At 51.4% G+C, this 18,788-nt stretch overlaps 1 protein-coding gene across 1 annotated transcript in view; it reads left to right on the top strand.

The window, feature by feature from the left end:
* The window catches only part of LOC107122036 (calcium/calmodulin-dependent protein kinase type II subunit gamma-like), a 193,713-nt gene that overhangs the window by 108,236 nt on the left and 66,689 nt on the right, over positions 1-18,788 (top strand). The window contains exons 8-12 of the mRNA XM_015425061.1: positions 558-641; positions 1,624-1,718; positions 3,358-3,480; positions 3,845-3,928; positions 5,498-5,540. Coding sequence (XP_015280547.1) covers positions 558-641; positions 1,624-1,718; positions 3,358-3,480; positions 3,845-3,928; positions 5,498-5,540 — 429 coding nt within the window. The remainder of the gene's footprint in view (positions 1-557; positions 642-1,623; positions 1,719-3,357; positions 3,481-3,844; positions 3,929-5,497; positions 5,541-18,788) is intronic.

Below are 18,788 nucleotides of genomic sequence, written 5' to 3'. Positions count from 1 at the left end.
CCTTTTTTTGTAGCAGGGACTCCTTTGCATGTTAGGCCACACACCCCTAATGTAGCCAATCCGAATGAGTTCCTGCTGTTGGGTGTGGCCTATTATGCTAATGAGCTCCTGCTGGGCGTGGCCAACTCGGGAGCCAGCCGGAACTCCGTTCCTGCGCGTTCCTGCCCAAAAATAGCCCTGGATGCGCCCGAGGCGGACAGCTGTAGGGCTCTTTGGGCCTGTGGAGCTGAAGAGGGCGAAGGTGCCAGCCCTGGGGGCTCGGAGGACGCCCTGTTTCCTTGGTGGCCTCTTTTCCCTCTTGCCCAGCTGACTGAGTCTGCTTTCAAAGTGCTGAGGAGGCGTGGGCCTCCGGGCCTCCTGGATTTTGTGCCCACCCTCTGGCACGAGAAGGAAGGGCCGCTTTCTTTTCAGGTGCTGATTCTGTGGGATTTATTTTTGGCATGTGCTGAGGGGGCGGGGGCCTCAGGGCCTCCTGGATTTTGTGCCCACCCTCTGGCACGAGAAGGAAGGGCCACTTTCTTTTCAGGTGCTGATTCTGTGGGATTTATTTTTGGCAGGGTTTGCTGGCACTCCGGGCTACCTGTCCCCTGAAGTCTTAAGAAAAGATCCTTATGGAAAGCCGGTGGATATCTGGGCCTGTGGTAAGGCGTTCGCCAGGCACATTTGCTTTTGCTTATAGCTGCGCTTAACCGCCTGTGGATTTCTCTGATCACTTGGAATACATGTAACGTCTGTTACAGCGTCTTGTAGGGAGCTCTGTCTATTCAGTTGTGTTCTCAGGTAATGCCAATAACCAAATAAATGAAATTTATTTGGCTGGTTTTGTGCCTTTAAAATAAAAAGCAGCCCAAGTCTCCTGATAAAGGTGAGTTTGGATTATGAAGAGACAGAAGTCCTGTATGCGACAGAGCACAGAGGAGAGACCGTCACACACAAAGGTTCTTCCTTGAGCCTCGGGGTGTGTCAGTCTGGTGCCTTGTGGCTGCCTGGAGGGGCTGCGTGTTGCTCCGTGGGAGAGCCGCTGCTTGCCACGCAGAAGGTCCCCAGTTCAATCCCTGGCAGCTCCATTTAAAAGGACTGAGCAGGAGGTGATGGGAAACGCCTCTTCTGCCTAAGACCCTGGAGAGCTCCCGCCAATCCCAGTAGACGAGACTGACCTCGATGGACCAGCGATGGTCTGATTCGGTGTAAAGCGGCTTCATGAGAGTGTGTGGACAGAGGTGGCCATAGCAACGTCACCTGTAGTGCTGGGACAGGGCGCATTCTGCCAGTGGGCAGCAGGATTAAAGGAAGAAGAAGAGGAGAAGAGATTGGATCTATGACCCGTCCTTCACTACCCAGAGGTGTCTCAGAGCGGCTTACAAACTCCTTTCCCTTCCCCTCCCCACAACAGACACCCTGTGAGGTAGGTGGGGTTGAGAGAGCTCTGACAGAAACTGCCCTTTTTCAAGAACAGCTCATATCAGAACTATGGCTTGCCCAAGGTCATCCAGCCAGGTGCAAGTGGAGGAGCGGGGGAATCAAACCCGGCTCTCCCAGATTAGAGTCCGCGCTTTTAACCACGACACCAAACTGGCTCTTGCTGGCCTAAATGTAATCCTTCTCTTCTCTCCTCTCCCTCAGGAGTTATTCTGTATATATTACTCGTGGGGTACCCACCGTTTTGGGATGAAGATCAGCACAAGCTGTATCAGCAGATTAAAGCAGGGGCCTATGATGTAAGAGAATGCTCTGGATAAAGGTGCTTCTGTGCGGCTGACTGAAATAAGCCAGTCCAGATATGTTGGGGTTAGTTTGCTGTGTGCAAAGAGGGGGCGGACGTGGGGGGGCGGAGTGTTCTTCCGTAGGCTCTGCTGTGTTTGGGGCAACGATGGAAGGGCACGGGAAGGCAGAGGGCAGGGTGGCCAATCTCCAGGTGGTAGATGAAGGTCTCCTGGGATTACAACCGAGGCTCCCTCTGAGCTGCGGAGTCTCGTGAGCAGAAATCCTACTTTGTGAGTTTCTGGCGTGAAAGTGGCGAGCGAGTGATTGGGTCGCTGCATCAGTTACTTTGCTCCGGAGCCCCATCCTTCCCTGAGCTGAGACAAAAGTGTGTGAGCCGGAGGCTAAAAGACTGTGAGCTGGCTCACACTAACTCGGCTGAGAGGGAACGCTGGTCAGGACCAAGGCTCCCTCTGAGCGGTGGAGTCTCCTCGTGAGCAGAAACTGTACTCTTGTGAGCTGCTGGCCTCCAAAGTGGTGAGCGAGCGATTGGGCTGCTGCATCAGTTAGTTTGCTCCGGAGCCCCATCCCTCCCTGAGCTAGGAGGAAAATGTGTGAGCCGGAGGCTAAAAGACTGTGAGCTGGCTCACACTCGCTCGGCTGAGAGGGAACACTGATTGCAACTGGTCCTCCAGGAAATGGCCACTTTGGAAGGTGGACTCTATGGGCCTTGGACCCCCACTGAAATCCTTCTGCTCCCCCAACCTCCCACCCCCAGTCTCCAGGTATTTCCCCACCTGGAGCTGGCAACCCCAGCAGAGAGGGTTTCATGTACCCTGAGGACAATTCCCTGTTTGGGAGCAGCTGGTAACAGAGCAGTCTCTCCAGTACCTCGACATTGCCCGCTTCGGGTGGGTTTCGGGGCTCGTGGGGCTTGCTTCCAGTTCGATTGCTCTCCTGGTGCCGTGGGAGACTGAGAACGCTTAGTTGTTCTTCACAGTTTTGGTCTTCGGCACCGAGTCAGGAATCGCTCCCCCCACAAACACATCTGCCAGGTGTGTGTGTGTGTGTGTGTCTTTGGGGATCAAATAAGTGGCCATAATGTACCCCAAAACAATGGCAGCTGAATGCAAGAGGAATGCGTGTGCAATCGTGTCCTTCCCTAGAAAGAGGTGCCGGATGAACCGTGTAAGAAAACCGGGACAAAGTGATCCGGTCATCAAATCCCACCCACCCCCCAGTCCCTGCGCCTGCAATTGCCTGCTCTGAGGCTGGCTTTTCTTGAACGTATTTCCAAAGGGGGATTGTCCCTGGAAGGGGAAGGAGGGTGGTGTGCAAATGCGGACTCCTCCGCATGTGCTGGGCAAAACACAAGGCAGAGAAGCCACTTATTACCCCGGACACATGCAGACTTCTCTGCGGGAATCACCCGTTGCTCCAGTCCGGCCTTAGCGTTGTCCGAGGGTCTCTGGGCATGGCCCCGCCAAGGCCCTCCTCGGGTGGGGATCTCTGCCGGGCCCCTTGCCTGCACGTGGGGCGGGAGTCCGGGGCCTCGCCACGGGCTGGAGTGTGCAGGTGAACGAGAGGAGGGCAGAAGAAGCCGTCCAGTTCCAGAAAGAGACTCAGCATGGTCCCTGGTCTCCCCGCCCCTCCTAGTTTCCTTCCCCAGAGTGGGACACGGTGACTCCCGAAGCCAAGAACTTGATCAACCAGATGCTGACCATAAACCCAGCCAAGCGCATCACCGCTGACCAGGCACTTAAGCACCCATGGGTGTGTGTAAGTATCGCCTTTTCTCACACGCTGTCCTTCGCAGAAAAGGCCCTTCGGAGGTCTGTTGTGTTATTCTGCAGGTCGCTGGGCTCATCCAAAATGGGGTGGGAGGCTTTCAGCAATTTGGGGAGCGGGGGACACTGGGCAAAGGCATTGCTCGTGTAAATCCAGGGCAGGAAGTGGATCTCCACTCGAGCAACTCAGTGCCCTGCAGGGGCAACACCGCGGTGGCCCCAGAAGGCTCCCCTTTCGTGCTGAAAATGTTCAGTGGGCTCGCAGTCAAGTACTGCTTTGCTTTTCTGTGAGGCTTCTTCTTAAAAATTTTAAAACATATATGGCGGGGGGCCAACCATGCCCTTTCTTTTCCCAGCAACGATCCACTGTGGCCTCTATGATGCACAGGCAAGAGACTGTGGAATGCTTGAGAAAGTTCAATGCCAGAAGGAAGCTCAAGGTGAGTTTGCAGACGGGGGGTGGTGCACGGATAGGCTGGAGCTTCCGTGGTCCGCAAGGTAAATATGCACATAAGACCTTTAAAGTGCAATCACTAGCCCAGTGATTATAAACTTGTGGTCCAAAAATTTCCTTCTTTGATTGTGTTGCCACAGCATTCATAAGTAAAAAGCAGTGTGTCTAACCATGTCTAACCATGCACTTTCTTTTCCCCAGCAACGCTCCACTGTGGCCTCTATGATGCACAGGCAAGAGACTGTGGAATGCTTGAGAAAGTTCAATGCCAGAAGGAAGCTCAAGGTGAGTTCGCAGATGGGGTGGTGGTGCACGGATAGGCTGGTGCTTCCGTGGTCCAGGTGGTGGTGGTGGTGGTGACTGACACAGGGATCGGGGTGCACACTCTACGTGCCTCTAACTGTCTCTGCAGTTGGGGACGAGATCAGGATGAGCCTCAGTCCTATGATCTCCTGTGACCATACAAAATGGAGAGGGTTTAACTGAGCAGTATGTTCTGTAGTGTTGCAGGGTTCAAAGAAGACAGGACACAAACGGCTGCCGGAAACTCGGTGTCTCAGCCAGGCTGGGGCACAATATTTATTGAAAATTTCTCCCTCCGTCCCCTCCCTTTCTTCTCCCTGCGTAAGGGAAAGTTACAGGCACACGTTTAACACATGGAATGTGTTGATTCCAACAGCTCACAGCTCCTTATCTCCTTCGCCCCTTTTGCCAAGGTTGCTCCTCACGATGAACTCAGCACATCAGCAGATGTTTCTGCCTTGTGCAGTTAGCCTGATACCTGGGTTCCCAACCTCTAGCCAGGAGAACAGTGAATTCATTCGGGTTTGCCACGCAGATGTCTACACTGCTCTCCTACAATATTCCTTTTGTGCTGTGGCAAGGGCACTAATTTCGTGACTGCCGACAAAGACTGGGCGAACTGTGGATGGTCTCTGTCGTTGTAGATGGCATTGAGATGGGCCCTCCGTCTTCCTGGGATGTACGGGGTCTTGCCCTGTTTGCCTGTGACCATACAGAAGCGGATAAGGATTAACCGGGCAGCGGGTTTCAACTGTGCCATTTTGTGACTACTGATACAGGCTGGCGAATGTGTGCCAAAGTGAGTTACATTCGGGTTTGCCACGCAGATGTCTGCACTGCTCTCCTACAATATTCCTTTTGTGCCGTGGCAAGGGCACTAATTTCGTGACTGCCGACAAAGACTGGGCGAACCGTGGATGGTCTCTGTCGTTGTAGATGGCATTGAGATGGGTCCTCCGTCTTCCTGGGATGTAGTGGGTCTTGCCCTGTTTGCCTGTGACCACACAGAAGCGGATAAGGATTAACTGGGCAGCGGGTTTCAACTCTGCCATTTTGTGACTACTGATACAGGCTGGCGAATGTGTGCCGAAGTGAGTTAGAGGCCCCTGTAAGCTTTGAGGCGTGGCACACAGGGCTCTCTGGCAGGATTGGTGCCCTGTACAGATATCCCGTCTATCCGGGGAGACCAGGTCATTGTGGATGGGGCCTGCAATTCAGTCCCCCTACGCTCACCTTCTTCTGCCTCTTTCAGGGCGCAATCCTCACGACCATGCTGGTGTCTCGAAACTTCTCAGGTGAGTGTTCCCTCTTCCTTCCTGTTTCTGTCCCTCCTCCGCCCCTGGACGTTTGAGTTCAGTCGCTCTCGGAAAATGTATCGGGAAGTCCATAAAACACCTTTAAGTCGGCTCAAGAAAAATCCAAGAGTGGTTATCTAGGAGGCTTGGTGTAGGTCCTTTTCCGTGTGACGCTTGAGGGCGTGATTGTCCCATCGGTCGCAGCAGATGTCACGTTTGAGCTGGACCCCCCACAGCATCCTTCAGGGTTCAGTAGCAGATGTCACGTTTGAGCTGGACCCCCCGCAGCATCCTTCAGTTCCCTCTCTCTGGGCCTCGTGGAAGGGGGGGGAGGGCTTGTTCCTTCTAGCGCAGCGGTGGGAATGGGATCCTCTACACCGGAGCAAGGCTGATCAGCAGGCCTCCTCCGGAAGCTTCCGGGCAGCTGCTGTCTGCTCTCTGCGGGGCTTCAGAATGGCTGGCCACTTCCCAGGCAGCAGCTGGACTCGTTGAATTAAGAAGGAAGTTTGAATCCAGCGGCCCCTCGAAGACCAACAACGTTTAACTCTGGGTAGAAGCCTCCGTGTGCACGCACCTGGCCACCTTCATGCTTCTCCCCGGAATTAAACCCGGTTGGTCTTCAGGGTGCCCCTGGACTCAGACTTCCTTCTGTCGCTTCAGGCCCATACGGCGACCCTCCTGAGTCTGTCACCGCTGAATTCAGGTTAAGCATTTTGAGTCTTTCAGTGGGGGAAATCCCCTCGGAAGAGACCCGGGGGGAGGGGCAGCCGTCCATTTGGGGAGGGTGGAACGGAGGAGGAGTTCCCCCTCAGCATTGGGGTCAGCCCCCTCAGAGCACACCTGCCCCAGCTGTTGGGGTGAGAGGGGAGAGTTGTGGCGCCATGCAGGGCGCCCTGCTTTTTCTGCAAAGACCCTTTTTCCTCAGGTCCCTGGGGCCTGTGGGAAGGGCCAGAGAATGAAACACAGAAGCCGGAGACGGCGTGCGTTTGGGGAGCGAGCTCCGCCATGAGCTTCTGCAAGACCCAGTTTCTTGCCAGTCAGGACCCTTCTTTTAGTGCCCGAGCACCTTGACCGTGCCTGCCGGCAAGAGGAGCTGTCACCCCAGGGGGAACTGTCCCCATCCAGTCCCTTCAGAGAATGAGCATTTTGCAGGTGAGGCAAATTCCTCTTCGCCAAGGTGGCTTTGTCCATCTATTGTTGCGAGACCTGCAGGCGTTTCTTCCCCAGAGATCCCCCCCCCTTATCAGTGTCCCTCACTCAGCCGGGGTTCTGTTGCTATAACCACCAGCCGTTGAGCCCTCATAAGGCACCGTGTGGTGTAGTCTCTGATCTTCTGATGTTGGCACTTCACTTGGACTGATGAAACTTGGTGGTTGGTAGGTCAGGGGGGAAAGTGGGCTCTGTTCCTTCTCTCTCGTAAAATATTCTCCTGGCTGTTATTTGTAGGTGGTATTGGGGAGGGTGGGAGGAAAAACCTGTTTCCACGTGGGCACTTTGCACGCTGGTGCGATTTCTTTCTGGGCCGTTTGGCACGATCTCGTCCCCGTTGGCTTTTGTATCAGTACTGTGCTTTAATTAGAGGAAAAACATGCGAAGAGCCGTTTTTGTTGGGGTTTTTAAAGGGGGATCTGAATTTCCTTGGGAATGGCTGTTCGTAGAGCCGGCTGTTAATTCCGAGTGTTTGAGCAGCATTGTGTCACCGAATGGTCAAGTTCCCTCAAAGGGGCTGTGTGTATCAGCTTCATAGAAAATGTGTGTCGCCCCCTCCCCCACATGTGTCGACCCCTCCCTTTCTTGCCCAGCCCCACATTTGACTTTCACTCCTGTCTCGGAGTCTTGGGGTGGGTGGGGGGGATGTTTCCTGACTCTGTAGGGTCACCATCTCCTAGTTGCTCTTGAACCTTGCCTGTCATAAGATGAAACGATACACGCAGCGGATGCCTCTTTTGGGGTACTGTTTGTCGTGACCTTGCCTCTACGTGCAATGAAATTGGCACCTGGTCCGTACACAGAGGACGACCGATCTGACAGAGAAGACACCCCTGTGCCCTCCTGAGTTCTGGGGGATTTTGCAAGGCCTCTTCACTGTGCGCACACTAAAGCTGTTGGCTTGAGGTAGTGTCGGTGGTGAAATCAGAGGAAGCTACCGGACTCCCCTCGACCGACAGCGACATCCAGAGACGGTCTCAGCTCGGGAATCTTCCTGTCCTGGCTGTAGAAGTAAGCGCCTGATCTGTGTGTGGGACTCGTCAGGCCAGGGAAGTTGCCAGTATACCCAGAGCGGCCTGCGTCTGAACACTTGTGGAACTGGACATCTGTTGACGGGGTTCTGCCAGCGTATTCTAAGCTCCATCTTCCAGGGAACGAAACCTGTGAACTGTAAACAAAGAATGTTGATTGTAAATCCTCTGCTCTGTTGGTTGGATACCAAAGAACCCAGTTAGACAGTAGCAGCAATTGTGGGCGTGTAACATCAGGAGAGAGCGGAGTATGCACCAGTCTCTTTGAACTCAGTCGGCCTTGCATGCTTCGTGCCGGGGGCCCACGAAGACACAGTTGCTGTTTCGTGTTACATCGTCCACAGTGTTCTTCTGAGGACTTCAGTAGGACTTAAGTGCCCCTGACTATTTCTGGACTGCTCCTGTTACCTTTGTGTACATTTTTATGCCCGACCGATGAATGGAGAGACTTACAAGAGCAGAGAACCTTCCCATCCCAGGAGCAAATGTGGCAGGTGGAATGTTAAATGTGCTTATATTTTCATCCCACCATGCAGGACCGCGCTTGTGATATCCTCACAGTGGCCGTGTGAGGTGTGTGAATGAATTGCCAGATCCTTACTCCCACTGGATGACCAAGAAGAAGCTGTGTGACGACCCCTTATTTGGGGAGGTCTGGTTTCCCTTTATAAGTGTTCTTTAGGTTTTTCTCTACTGGGTAATCCGGCTGCCACTAGGAAATTTATAAGGCTTTCCAAACCTTTATAATATATTATCTATCAATGGGTAGGTATACCGAGGGTTTAGGCGTTCACGAAGGTCTATGTGGTCTGAGGAATATTCTTTCCAGAGCTGGTATACTTGAATGAAATAACATTTATTTAAATAAAGCGTAAAAACGAGAACATGTAAACAGTACTGGGAATGATTTGAACCATTGCTTGGTGTCTCTCACAAGCTTCTCCTTTACTGACAGGGAGGTTTCAAGCAACTTTGTAACATAAACTCAAGGTCATGCAAGTTCACTGTTTCTCTCCTTCAGACTTCAGAATGCACTTAATTTATCAACTGTCTTATTCAACTCTAAGACATAGAACTTAACAACCCACACAGGGAAGCTTCTTCTCTCCTTTCTCAACAGTCATCTCACTAACTGTCACTCTTGACAGACATAAATATCATCCACACAGCATCACTTCCAAAACCCCTCCCCCTCTCTGTCACTCACCAATCACACCACTTGCCTGTTTCAACCACACTAGACTTTCATACAGCTATGCATCCAAACTTTTAAAGACACACACACATATAAACAAGGAATCGTTACAAGCTGCTTTCCAGCTCCTCATTTGAATGGGGGCAGTGCAAAGGCGAGTGTCCTTTTAAGGGCACGAGAGGGTGGGGAGTTCCCAGTGCCGGGGCAGGGAAATCCTCTTTGAATGGCGTAACGGGGCGGGGATTCCCCCTGTATTAAAAGAGCCGTGACTGACTGAGCGGTGGGATCCCTTTGATTCTGAAAAAAGAAAATCTTCTCTATGAGCAGAGGTGTGGCCAAAAAAGGGGCATCAAAGCCAAGCAGCCAAATCAAATCAGGCTTGTTTCCCCCTCTGCTTTTGCTTCTGCAGATGGAGGTTTGTCATTGTAGTGTTGGGGAGGAAACGGGAAGCCCGATTGGGAAAGCAGCTGCGGAGCCCCAGGGCGCTTTTGCATGTGGGAAGGGGGTATGCGGGCAGGCTCTGGAGGCTCCACGCCCCCTTCTGGGCAGTGGACTGAGTGCTCCCCAGGAGCTGGCACGGGTGTACGGCGGCCAGCGCAGAGCGGCATGCGCGCTGCTGCCATGCCACCGCCACAGCGAAAGGAGCAGTGGCCGGCTTTGGGCAGGGGGGGGGTTTTGGCGGGGGGGGGCCGGGGGATTGGCGCCCTGCTAGTATCTCCGCCCTAGGCGAGATCCTAGCAGGCCTAGTGATAGGGCCGGCCCTGTTCACACCCTGCCCGCCCCTCGCCCTACAATGGCCAGCCCACCCCCCACCCCGGCAGAGGAAAGCTCTTTGTTGAGGACCGACTAAAAGCCTTTGGCGGGGAGGCACCTCAGATGTCTCCACAGGGCAGATGCCAGCCGCCTGCACGCGGGGGAGAATGTTTTTCACCCATGGAGCACGAAGCCCCAGGGGCCGGCAGCCACCCACTGTCTCTCGGAGTGTTGCTAAGTTCGCACGGCCTCTCCTTGGTCACTGAAGCTGAAGAGGACCTTTTATTTGTGGTTAGCAGAATCTTTGTCATCTCCTTCCAGAACCTGCATCACTTCTCTTCCATTGTCAGTCCTGGATGTAAAGAGGTCGGATTAATCCCTCAAAGTTGAAAGCTCCTTAATGAGGCCTGTTGCCCTGTGGCATCTCATCATGACCACCCCCCCTTCTGCATTTTCAGTGACAGTGTACAGACCTCACAGCATTGGGGACACTTTTACACCATAGTGACACCTGGAGAGGAAACTGAAATTGGCACAGAGGGTGACACCAGATGTTTTGTTCCTGGTGTTCAAGCTGCTGTTCTGTTCCTGTCCTGCCAAAGGAAAATGGATCTTGGGATTCCACACACACACACACACACCCGCATGCTCATTAAAACCTCCAGCACTTTTTATTTGTATGACCAACTCTGGGATGGAATTGATTCCTACACTGAATTAGTAAACATTTTTTTAAAATCCAAGGCTAACAAACTACGCATCTTTGGGGTGCCCTCTTGCCGTTCCCTTTTTATTGTTATTTAAGGTCCTTTAAGGATGCAACGAACATGAAATTGAGCCAACTTCAGAGGACGGCGGAAGACAGGAAGGCCTGGCGTGACCTGGTCCATGGGGTCGCGGAGAGTCGGATTCGACTGTGCAACTGAACAACAACAACAAGGTCCTTTTTTGACAACTGATTTTGGATGTTCCATTCTTTCTGGAGTTGCCCTCTACCAGCCTCCAGTTGTTTTGCATGGTTTCCTAGTGGTCGGATTAATCCCTCAAAGTTGAAAGCAAAGTGTCATCGATCTTCTGCAGCTTTCAGCTCCTTAAGGAGGCCTGTTGCCCTGTGGCATCTCATGACCACCACCACCCTTTCTGCATTTTCAATGACAGTGCACAGACCTCACAGCATTGGGACCACTTTTACACCACAGTGGCACCTGGAGAGGAAACTGAAATTGGCACAGAGGGTGGCACCAGATGTTTTGTTCCTGGTGTTCAAGCTGCTGTTCTGTTCCTGTCCTGCCAAAGGAAAATGGATTTTGGGATTACACACACACACACACACACACAGCCGATATCATGCTCATTAAAACCTCCAGCACTTTTTGTTTGTATGACCAACTCTGGGATCGAATTGATTCCTACACTGAATTAGTAAACAATTTTTTAAAATCCAAGGCTAACAAAATACGCATCTTTGGGGTGCCCTCTTGCCTTTCCCTTTTTATTGTTATGTAAGGTCCTTTTTTGGCAACTGATTTTGTTGCCTCCAGTTGTTTTGCATGGTTTCCTAGGGAGCCCTTTGAAGCTTCCTCGAACCTTGAATTGGTCTGAACTGCTCGCGCCCTCTGGCCGTCCTTAGGTATGGTCACCCATCACGAGGGTTTCCTTGACAACAGGGTCCTTACTGGAATGTGGTGCCTTTTGCAGCATTAGGGATTGGTGGAGTACTTTCTCTTTCTTGTGACAATGAGAGGTTGCTAAGGTCAGATAAGGTTAAGAAACTCTTGGCAGGTGTGGATTTAGGGTAACCAATCCCCCCCCCCCCATGTAGTTAACTCTAAAGGGCTTCAAGTGAAGTAACTTGTTGGATCTTCTTCGTGGTCTCTGTGCAGTCCCACGCTTGGGATAAGTGCCTGTGCAGGAGCCCAACCCTGGAGAATACTAGAGTTGCCTCTAACACTTTTCGGCATGCTTCCTCCCCCACTCTAGGGAGCGGGCATCGACTGCGCATGCCTGGAGCGGAGAAGAAAGCACCCTCCCGCTCAGTTCCTTTCTGACCACTGCGTTGTCCACACCTCGTTGCTTCTTCTCCTCAACTGAGCTTCCTCAACATCTCTTCGGATTTTTTTCCTTTCTTCGTTTTCCTTCTCATCTCCTTCTGCAAAAAAAAAAAAAGTTCCTTTTAGTTCATAAGTTTTTCTGCCATTTTGGACCCCTCCCCCCTTCTTCCGGGGGGGAAGGGGACGACCTGTTGTATGAAAGGAGCCGTCTTCTTCAAGAAGTGTCCTTGCTGTAAGGCCAAATTGCCTTTGACTGACAGTCATGATTTGTGTCTCTTGTGCCTGAACTCTTACAGCCACTGTGCCCAGTTCACAAAATAAGCACGGAAGAACTGGGCAGCTTGACTCCATACCTTCTAATTGGAATCCACCTGATTAGTCAACAGCCTCCCCAGACCTAGGCTGCACCGCTTCCCCCTCCGCCAACGAGGGGGAGATTTGGTAAACTCTGGAAGCTCAACCACGTTGTCCGTAGCCAAGCATAAGAGAGATAAAGTGTGATGCAGCGACAAAAAAGGCTAATGCGATCTTGGGGTGTATCAACAGAGGCATAACATCCAAATTGCAAGATGTGATAGTCTCACTGTACACTGCATTGGTCAGGCTGCACCTGGAGTATTCTGTGCAATTCTGGAGGCCTCACTTCAAAAAGGATGCGGACAAAATGCAGAGTGCAGAGGAGAGCAACGAGGATGACCAAGCCCTGTGAGGAAAGGCCGAGGGACTTGGGAATGTTCAGTCTAGAGAAGAGGAGGTTGAGGGGTAAGACCTGATTGCTCTCTTGAAGTATTTGAAGGGCTGTCCCTTAGAGGAGGGCAGGGAGCTGTTCCTCTTGGCAGCGGAGGAGAGGACTCGCCAAAATGGGTTTAAATTAAGGGTGGGAAGGTACCGGCTGGATATTAAAAAAAACTTTTTCTACAGGAAGAGTTGTGCAACAGTGGAATTGGCTGCCTCGGGAGGTGGTGAGCTCCCCCCCACTGGCAGTCTTGAAACAGCAGCTGGACAAACACTTGTCAGGGAGGCTCTCGGCTGATCCTGCATTGGGCAGAGGGGTTGGACTAGATGGCCTTTGGGACCCCTTCCAGCTCTGTGATTCTATGGTTCTATGATTCTAAATCGTCTAAGAGGCCTTTGAGATTGACGCCCTCGGGACCAAAGTTCAAAAAAAAAATGAAGTCAGTGTGTCAGACCTCTGGTCAAGTTACTCTCAACAACACTCTCTTTGGCAGTGATATGTTTATTGAGTTATAAGCACGATAGGAAAAGGAGTACGACAAGGATGTATATTGTCACCTTGCTTATTTAATATATATGCAGAGTACATCATGCGAAATGCTGGCCTGAATGAATCACAAGCGGGAATTAATTTGAATCACTCACTCACACAACTTTAATGCCAGTATTAATTTAATGCCAGTATTAATTAATGTTGAAAAGATCAACAACCTCAGATATGCAGACGATACCCTCTAATGGCAGAAAGTGAAGAGGACCTTAGGAGCCTCTTGCTCAGGGTAAAAGAGGAGAGTGCAAGAGTGGGCTTGAAGCTCAACATAAAAAAAACCTAAGATAATGGCATCCGGCCCCGTCACTCCTTGGCAGATAGAAGGGGAAGTCGTGGAAGTAGTGACAGACTTCACGTTCCTGGGATCCCAGATCACCGCAGACAGTGACTGCAGCCATGAAATTAAAGGACGCCTGCTCCTTGGGAGGAAAGCGATGGCGAACTTAAGCAGCATGATAAAAAGTAGAGACATCATCCTGCCAACAAAAGTCCGCATGGTCAAAGCAATGGTATTCCCAGTAGTCATGTATGGCTGCGAGAGTTGGACTCTAAGGAAGGCCGAGCGCCGAAGAATAGATTCTTTTGAACTATGGTGCTGGAGAAGACTCTTGAGAGTCCCTTGGACTGCAAGAAGATCAAATCAGTCAATCCTAAAAGAAATCAACCCTGACTGTTCCCTGGAAGGCCAGATAATGAAACTGAAGCTCAAATACTTTGGCCACCCAATGAGAAGGGAGCACTCACTGGAGAAGACCCTGATGCTGGGAAAGATTGAAGGTCAAAGAAGACGGGGACGGCAAAGGATGAGATGGTTAGACAGTGTCATAGATGCAACGAACATGAAGTTGAGCAAACTTCAGAGGACGGCGGAAGACCGGAAGGCCTGGCGTGATCTGGTCCATGGGGTCGCGAAGAGTCGGACTCGACTGTGCAACTGAACAACAACAAACTTGACCCCCACAGAATCTCGCATGGCTGGATTTGGCGGTGCAGGAATGAGCTGCGTATTTTCTGAAAGGGGGAACATAGCTCAGCATCGGGACTCCATACAATCTTCCTGGGGATCATTTTCTTGATGCCTTGAGATGCTGACTACACAAGATCAAGGAGGCAAATCGGGGAAGGCTCCTTGAAGGAGAGGAACGCACCACCACTGATTCCTGTTTGTGTAACACATCAAAGCTAATCCTTCCTCTGATGAAACACTCCCTTTTCTTTATTTTTTCCCTTGTTGCTGTGCAATTGAATATTGTACTTTTGTTTTATTGTTGCATTTTTTTTAAAGAGCAAAACTATATAATGCCGGGGAGAGAAGTGCCTTACGAATAGAATGCCAAACTGTTTGTTTATTTCTCTTCTTGCAAACTTTGTAAAAAAACAAAACACAAAACCTTCAAATGCAAAATAAGCCCAAGTATTGAGGAGCACGTGTTCTAGTGACATCACGAGGGGAGCATCCAATCAGAATCCTGTCCAGCCAGCTTCTGTCTGTTCCGATCTGGGAAACACCCTGGAGAAGGAAAAAATGTTTGAAGCGGATGCAAAAAGGGCACTTCTGGAGCCGTCCACACTGCTCTAAAATGTGACACCTTCCTTAATGCGTTTGGCTAGTTCATTTTTACCCCGCCTTTCTTCCCAGCTCACATTGTCACCCTCTTCTCCTCCATTTTACCCTTGCAACAGCCCTGGGATATGAATAGAGTGCCAAACTGTTTGTTTATTTCTCTTCTTGCAAACTTTGTAAAAAAACAAAACACAAAACCTTCAAATGCAAAATAAGCCCAAGTATTGAGGAGCACGTGTTCTAGTGACATCACGAGGGGAGCATCCAATCAGAATCCTGTCCAGCCAGCTTCTGTCTGTTCCGATCTGGGAAACACCCTGGAGAAGGAAAAAATGTTTGAAGCGGATGCAAAAGGGGCACTTCTGGAGCCGTCTAAAATGTGACACCTTCCTTAATGCGTTTGGCTAGTTCATTTTTACCCCGCCTTTCTTCCCAGCTCACATTGCCCCCCTCTTCTCCTCCATTTTACCCTTGCAACAGCCCTGGGAGGTAGGTCAGGCTGAGAGTATTTGTCCGGCCCAAGGTCACCCAAAAGGTTTCCATGGCAGAGAAGGGGTTTGAACCTGCGTCTCACAGGTCCTAGCCTGATGCTCTAACCTCTACACCTCTCCGACCCACTTCACCCTCCCGTAATTATCCCTTGACTTCCTAAGAATGCATCCCGCACAAGACCACCTGTGTCCTTCCAACTGTCCTTGCAACTATCAGCTGGTTGGTCTCTCAGGTGCCGCAGTACCTATCAGTCCAGCCGCCGTCTTACAGGAGGCCCTCCTTTAAGGCTAGGGTGACCTCCTGCGACTCGGTTGGCAGAGTGGCGTCAGAAGACCCAGGGCTGTTTTTGTGCAGGAACGCACAGGAACGGAGTTCCGTCTGGCTCCCGAGTTGGCCACGCCCAGCAGGAACTCATTAGCATAATAGGCCACGCCCAACAGCAGAAACTAATTAGGATTGGCTACATTAGGGGGGGTGTGGCCTAACATGCAAAGGAGCCCCTGCTACAAAAAAGGCCCTGGTTTTTGACAACAAACAAGGTAAACAGAATAAGAAGCAAAAGGTGGGTGTGGCTGGATGAGCACACTTCTGGTAACATGGAGGTGCAGCCTAATGTGCTAATGAGCTGTACTATCAGGGGTGTGGCCTAATATGCTAATGAGTTTCTGCTCTTGGGTGTGACCTATTATGCTAATGAGTTCCCGCTGGGCTTTTTCTACACCCCCCCCCCCATGAAGACCCGTTTCCCAAACTGGGTCCCTGGCCTTGGCTATCCGACAGTTGCCTGGCAGATGAATCGCGGTGTGTTTGCTTCCTCCTCCCTGCTTCTAACTTTGGGACTTTTAAAACGATAAACTGCTTTTGGTGTGTTTTCATCTTCCCTTTTGGTACACAGAATGCTGGCAACTCAATATTTGATTCTGTGGCTTTGTCCTTTGGGGTTGGAGAAGCTGTTGAGGGCAGTGGTGTTTTCTTGCTGATTCTTCATTTACTGTTAGCTACTCCAGTTTTCTCTCTCTACTCGTGAAGCAGTGTGCTGTCTCTCAACAAAGCTGACATTTCAACCAGTGTAGACTTAATCCAGCAGAATGCATTCCCGGTCCCTGGGCTGATGGAGGCGCTCAGCCCACCCACCCCCATCCTTTTCTGTTCCATCACAGACACCAGAGCCAACCCGGTGTGCCCTGGTCCCTTTAAGGGGCAACAGAGACATGAATTAGATCAGCACAGTTTACTCACTGTGCAGATAAAGCCTTCCTGTGATGTCTCCGAGACTGTCAAGGAAAAGGAGTCCCTCGTGTTTCAGAAACAGGCAACACGTACAGACACATCACTCGATCTCTCTCCGTGATCACGGAGGGTGATGACTTTCGAATTGGTGCGCCATTGAAAGTGGTGTCAAGACATCGAGGAATACGAACCTTCTTCTGGTGGCCTTAAATACACGACCCGTTCACACATACAAGTCATATTTATTTATGATTTGTTAAAATGTCGAAGCCCTTCCCTTTGGTGATTTAAAAAAAAAGAAATCGTGATTTGTTAAAAACCAAAATGCAAATTAAAAATTAAATAAGGAGTTCCACTGGCTGCCGTTTCACCTGGCCCAGGAGCGTCAGTTGTGCGGCCACCAAGCAAGAACTTATGGGTAGGCTTGTGGGTGAGTTAAGCAGTCCTGAAGTTCTCTTGGGCTAAGATGGACTCAGGCTTCAAAAACTAAAAGCAGCCCATAAACCAGCCGGGAGCCTCTGAAATGGTCTTCCCCTTTAGGCCAAGCAGCCTGTCCCAGCCATAGTCTGAACCAGTTTGTTTTTGGACACCCCTCAGAGGCCGCCTCATGTAGAATGTGTCCCAGTCCTCTAACCAGAATGTCATCGCTAAGGCCTGCACTGCCATAGCTGTGTGGTTCTCCTCTAGGGCAGGGTGCAGTTGGCAAATCTCTTTGGACCCCAGTCATGAACTTCCAAGTAAGGAGTTGCCCCTGAATCCCTGTTGGTTCCCAAGTGAACCTCGATCTTTAAAATAGTTCATCCCTGGGGGGGGGGAAGACTCGATGAATGTGGGCCTTTGAACAGGCGATAACAGGAGGCAACGCAAGAGGAACAAGCTGTTCTGGGAGGTGAGCAGTCCTTCCTGCCTGGTCTCTGCAGGCCTCGGTTGGCCTTTTGACTCATGGTTCTTTTTTAAACAAGCGGACCAGTGTCGAGGAGGACCTGGTGTGGTGAAGTGGGCTTGGAAGGAAGGAGAGGCTGCAGTCCTCTGGGTCGCACCTCACCCTGTCCCTGAACTCAGGCCCGTTGTGTTTTCACCTCCCATTCAGTGTTCCCTCTAAGCTGAGTTAGTGTGAGCAATCTCACAGTTTTTTAGCCTCCGGCTCACACATTTTTGTCTCTCCGCTCAGGAAGGAGGGCTCCAGAGCAAACTCATTTATGCAGCAGCCAAATTGCTCACTCACAACTGTAATGCCGGTAGTTCACAAAATAGAATTTTTGCTCACAAGACTCCAAGGCTTAGAGGGAACTCTGCTCCCATTTGCATTTTTGGGGGAACTTATTTATTTGATTTATAGACCACACACCCCTATCCACAGGGCTCAGAGCGGCGAACCACATTTCAATAAATACATTTACAGTTGTATTAAAACCAGTAAAACAGTAACAAATTCTATAACTATTCAGATAGCACGAAAACCAATGTATGTCAATATACTCCAGGAGGGGGGGGGAGAGGAGAGATGGAGGAGGCCAGGCTGGATGGAACTGGCTGGGGGGGGGGGGGGGAGAGATGGAGGAGGCCGGGCTGGATGGAAAACCATTGCCATTCTCAACCCTAGGCCTGGCAGAACGCCTCTGCCTTGCAAGCCCTGCAGAACGGCACGAAGTCCCACAGGGCACGGATGTTGTTTGGCAGAGAGTTTCACCAGGTTGGGGGCCAGGGCCAAAAAGGCTCTGCTTGAGGACAGCTGGATATCTTTCAGACTGGGGACCCCCATGTCCCAGACCGTTTAGAGTCTTAAAGGTTAATATCAGTACTTCGGATCTGATCTAGTATTCAACCTGGAGCCAGTGCAGCTGGTACAGCACCGGTTGGATGTGTGCTGTCAGGGGGGTTCCCGTGAGAACCTGAGCCACTGCATTCTGGACCAGCTGTAACTTCCGGGTCAGATTCAAGGGGAGCCCTGCATAGAGTGAGCTGCAGTAGTCTAGCCTGGAGGTGGCCGTTGCATGGATCACTGTGGCCAGGTCAGGGCAAGACAGAAAGGGGGCCCAGTTGCCTGATCTGGTGCAGCTGGAGAAACACCAGTCTGGCAGCATTCGTGACCTGGGCCTCCGCTGGTAAGGAGCCTTCCAGGAGTGCGCCCAGGCTCTTAGTGGTCACCACCCCAGGCCTGATTCCCACGCAGCCAGCCACAGAACCGCCATCAGGTTGGTGTCGTGGTTAAGTGCACGGACTCTAATCTGGGAGAACCAGGTTTGATTCCCCACTCCTCCACATGCCACTGCTGGTGTGACCTTGGGCAAGCCATAGTTCTCTCAGAGCTGTTCTCTCAAGGGCAGTTCTCGAGAGAGCTCTCTCAGCCCCTCTTACCTCACAAGGGTGCCTGTTGTGGGGAGGGGAAGGGAAAGGAGATCGTAAGCCACTCTGAGGCGCTGAGTGAAGGGTGGGGT

Source organism: Gekko japonicus, unplaced genomic scaffold, assembly GCF_001447785.1.
Source record: "Gekko japonicus isolate JY-2015 unplaced genomic scaffold, Gekko_japonicus_V1.1 scaffold2680, whole genome shotgun sequence".
Classification (NCBI taxonomy): domain Eukaryota; kingdom Metazoa; phylum Chordata; class Lepidosauria; order Squamata; family Gekkonidae; genus Gekko; species Gekko japonicus.
This window is presented reverse-complemented; position numbering and strand designations above follow the sequence as displayed.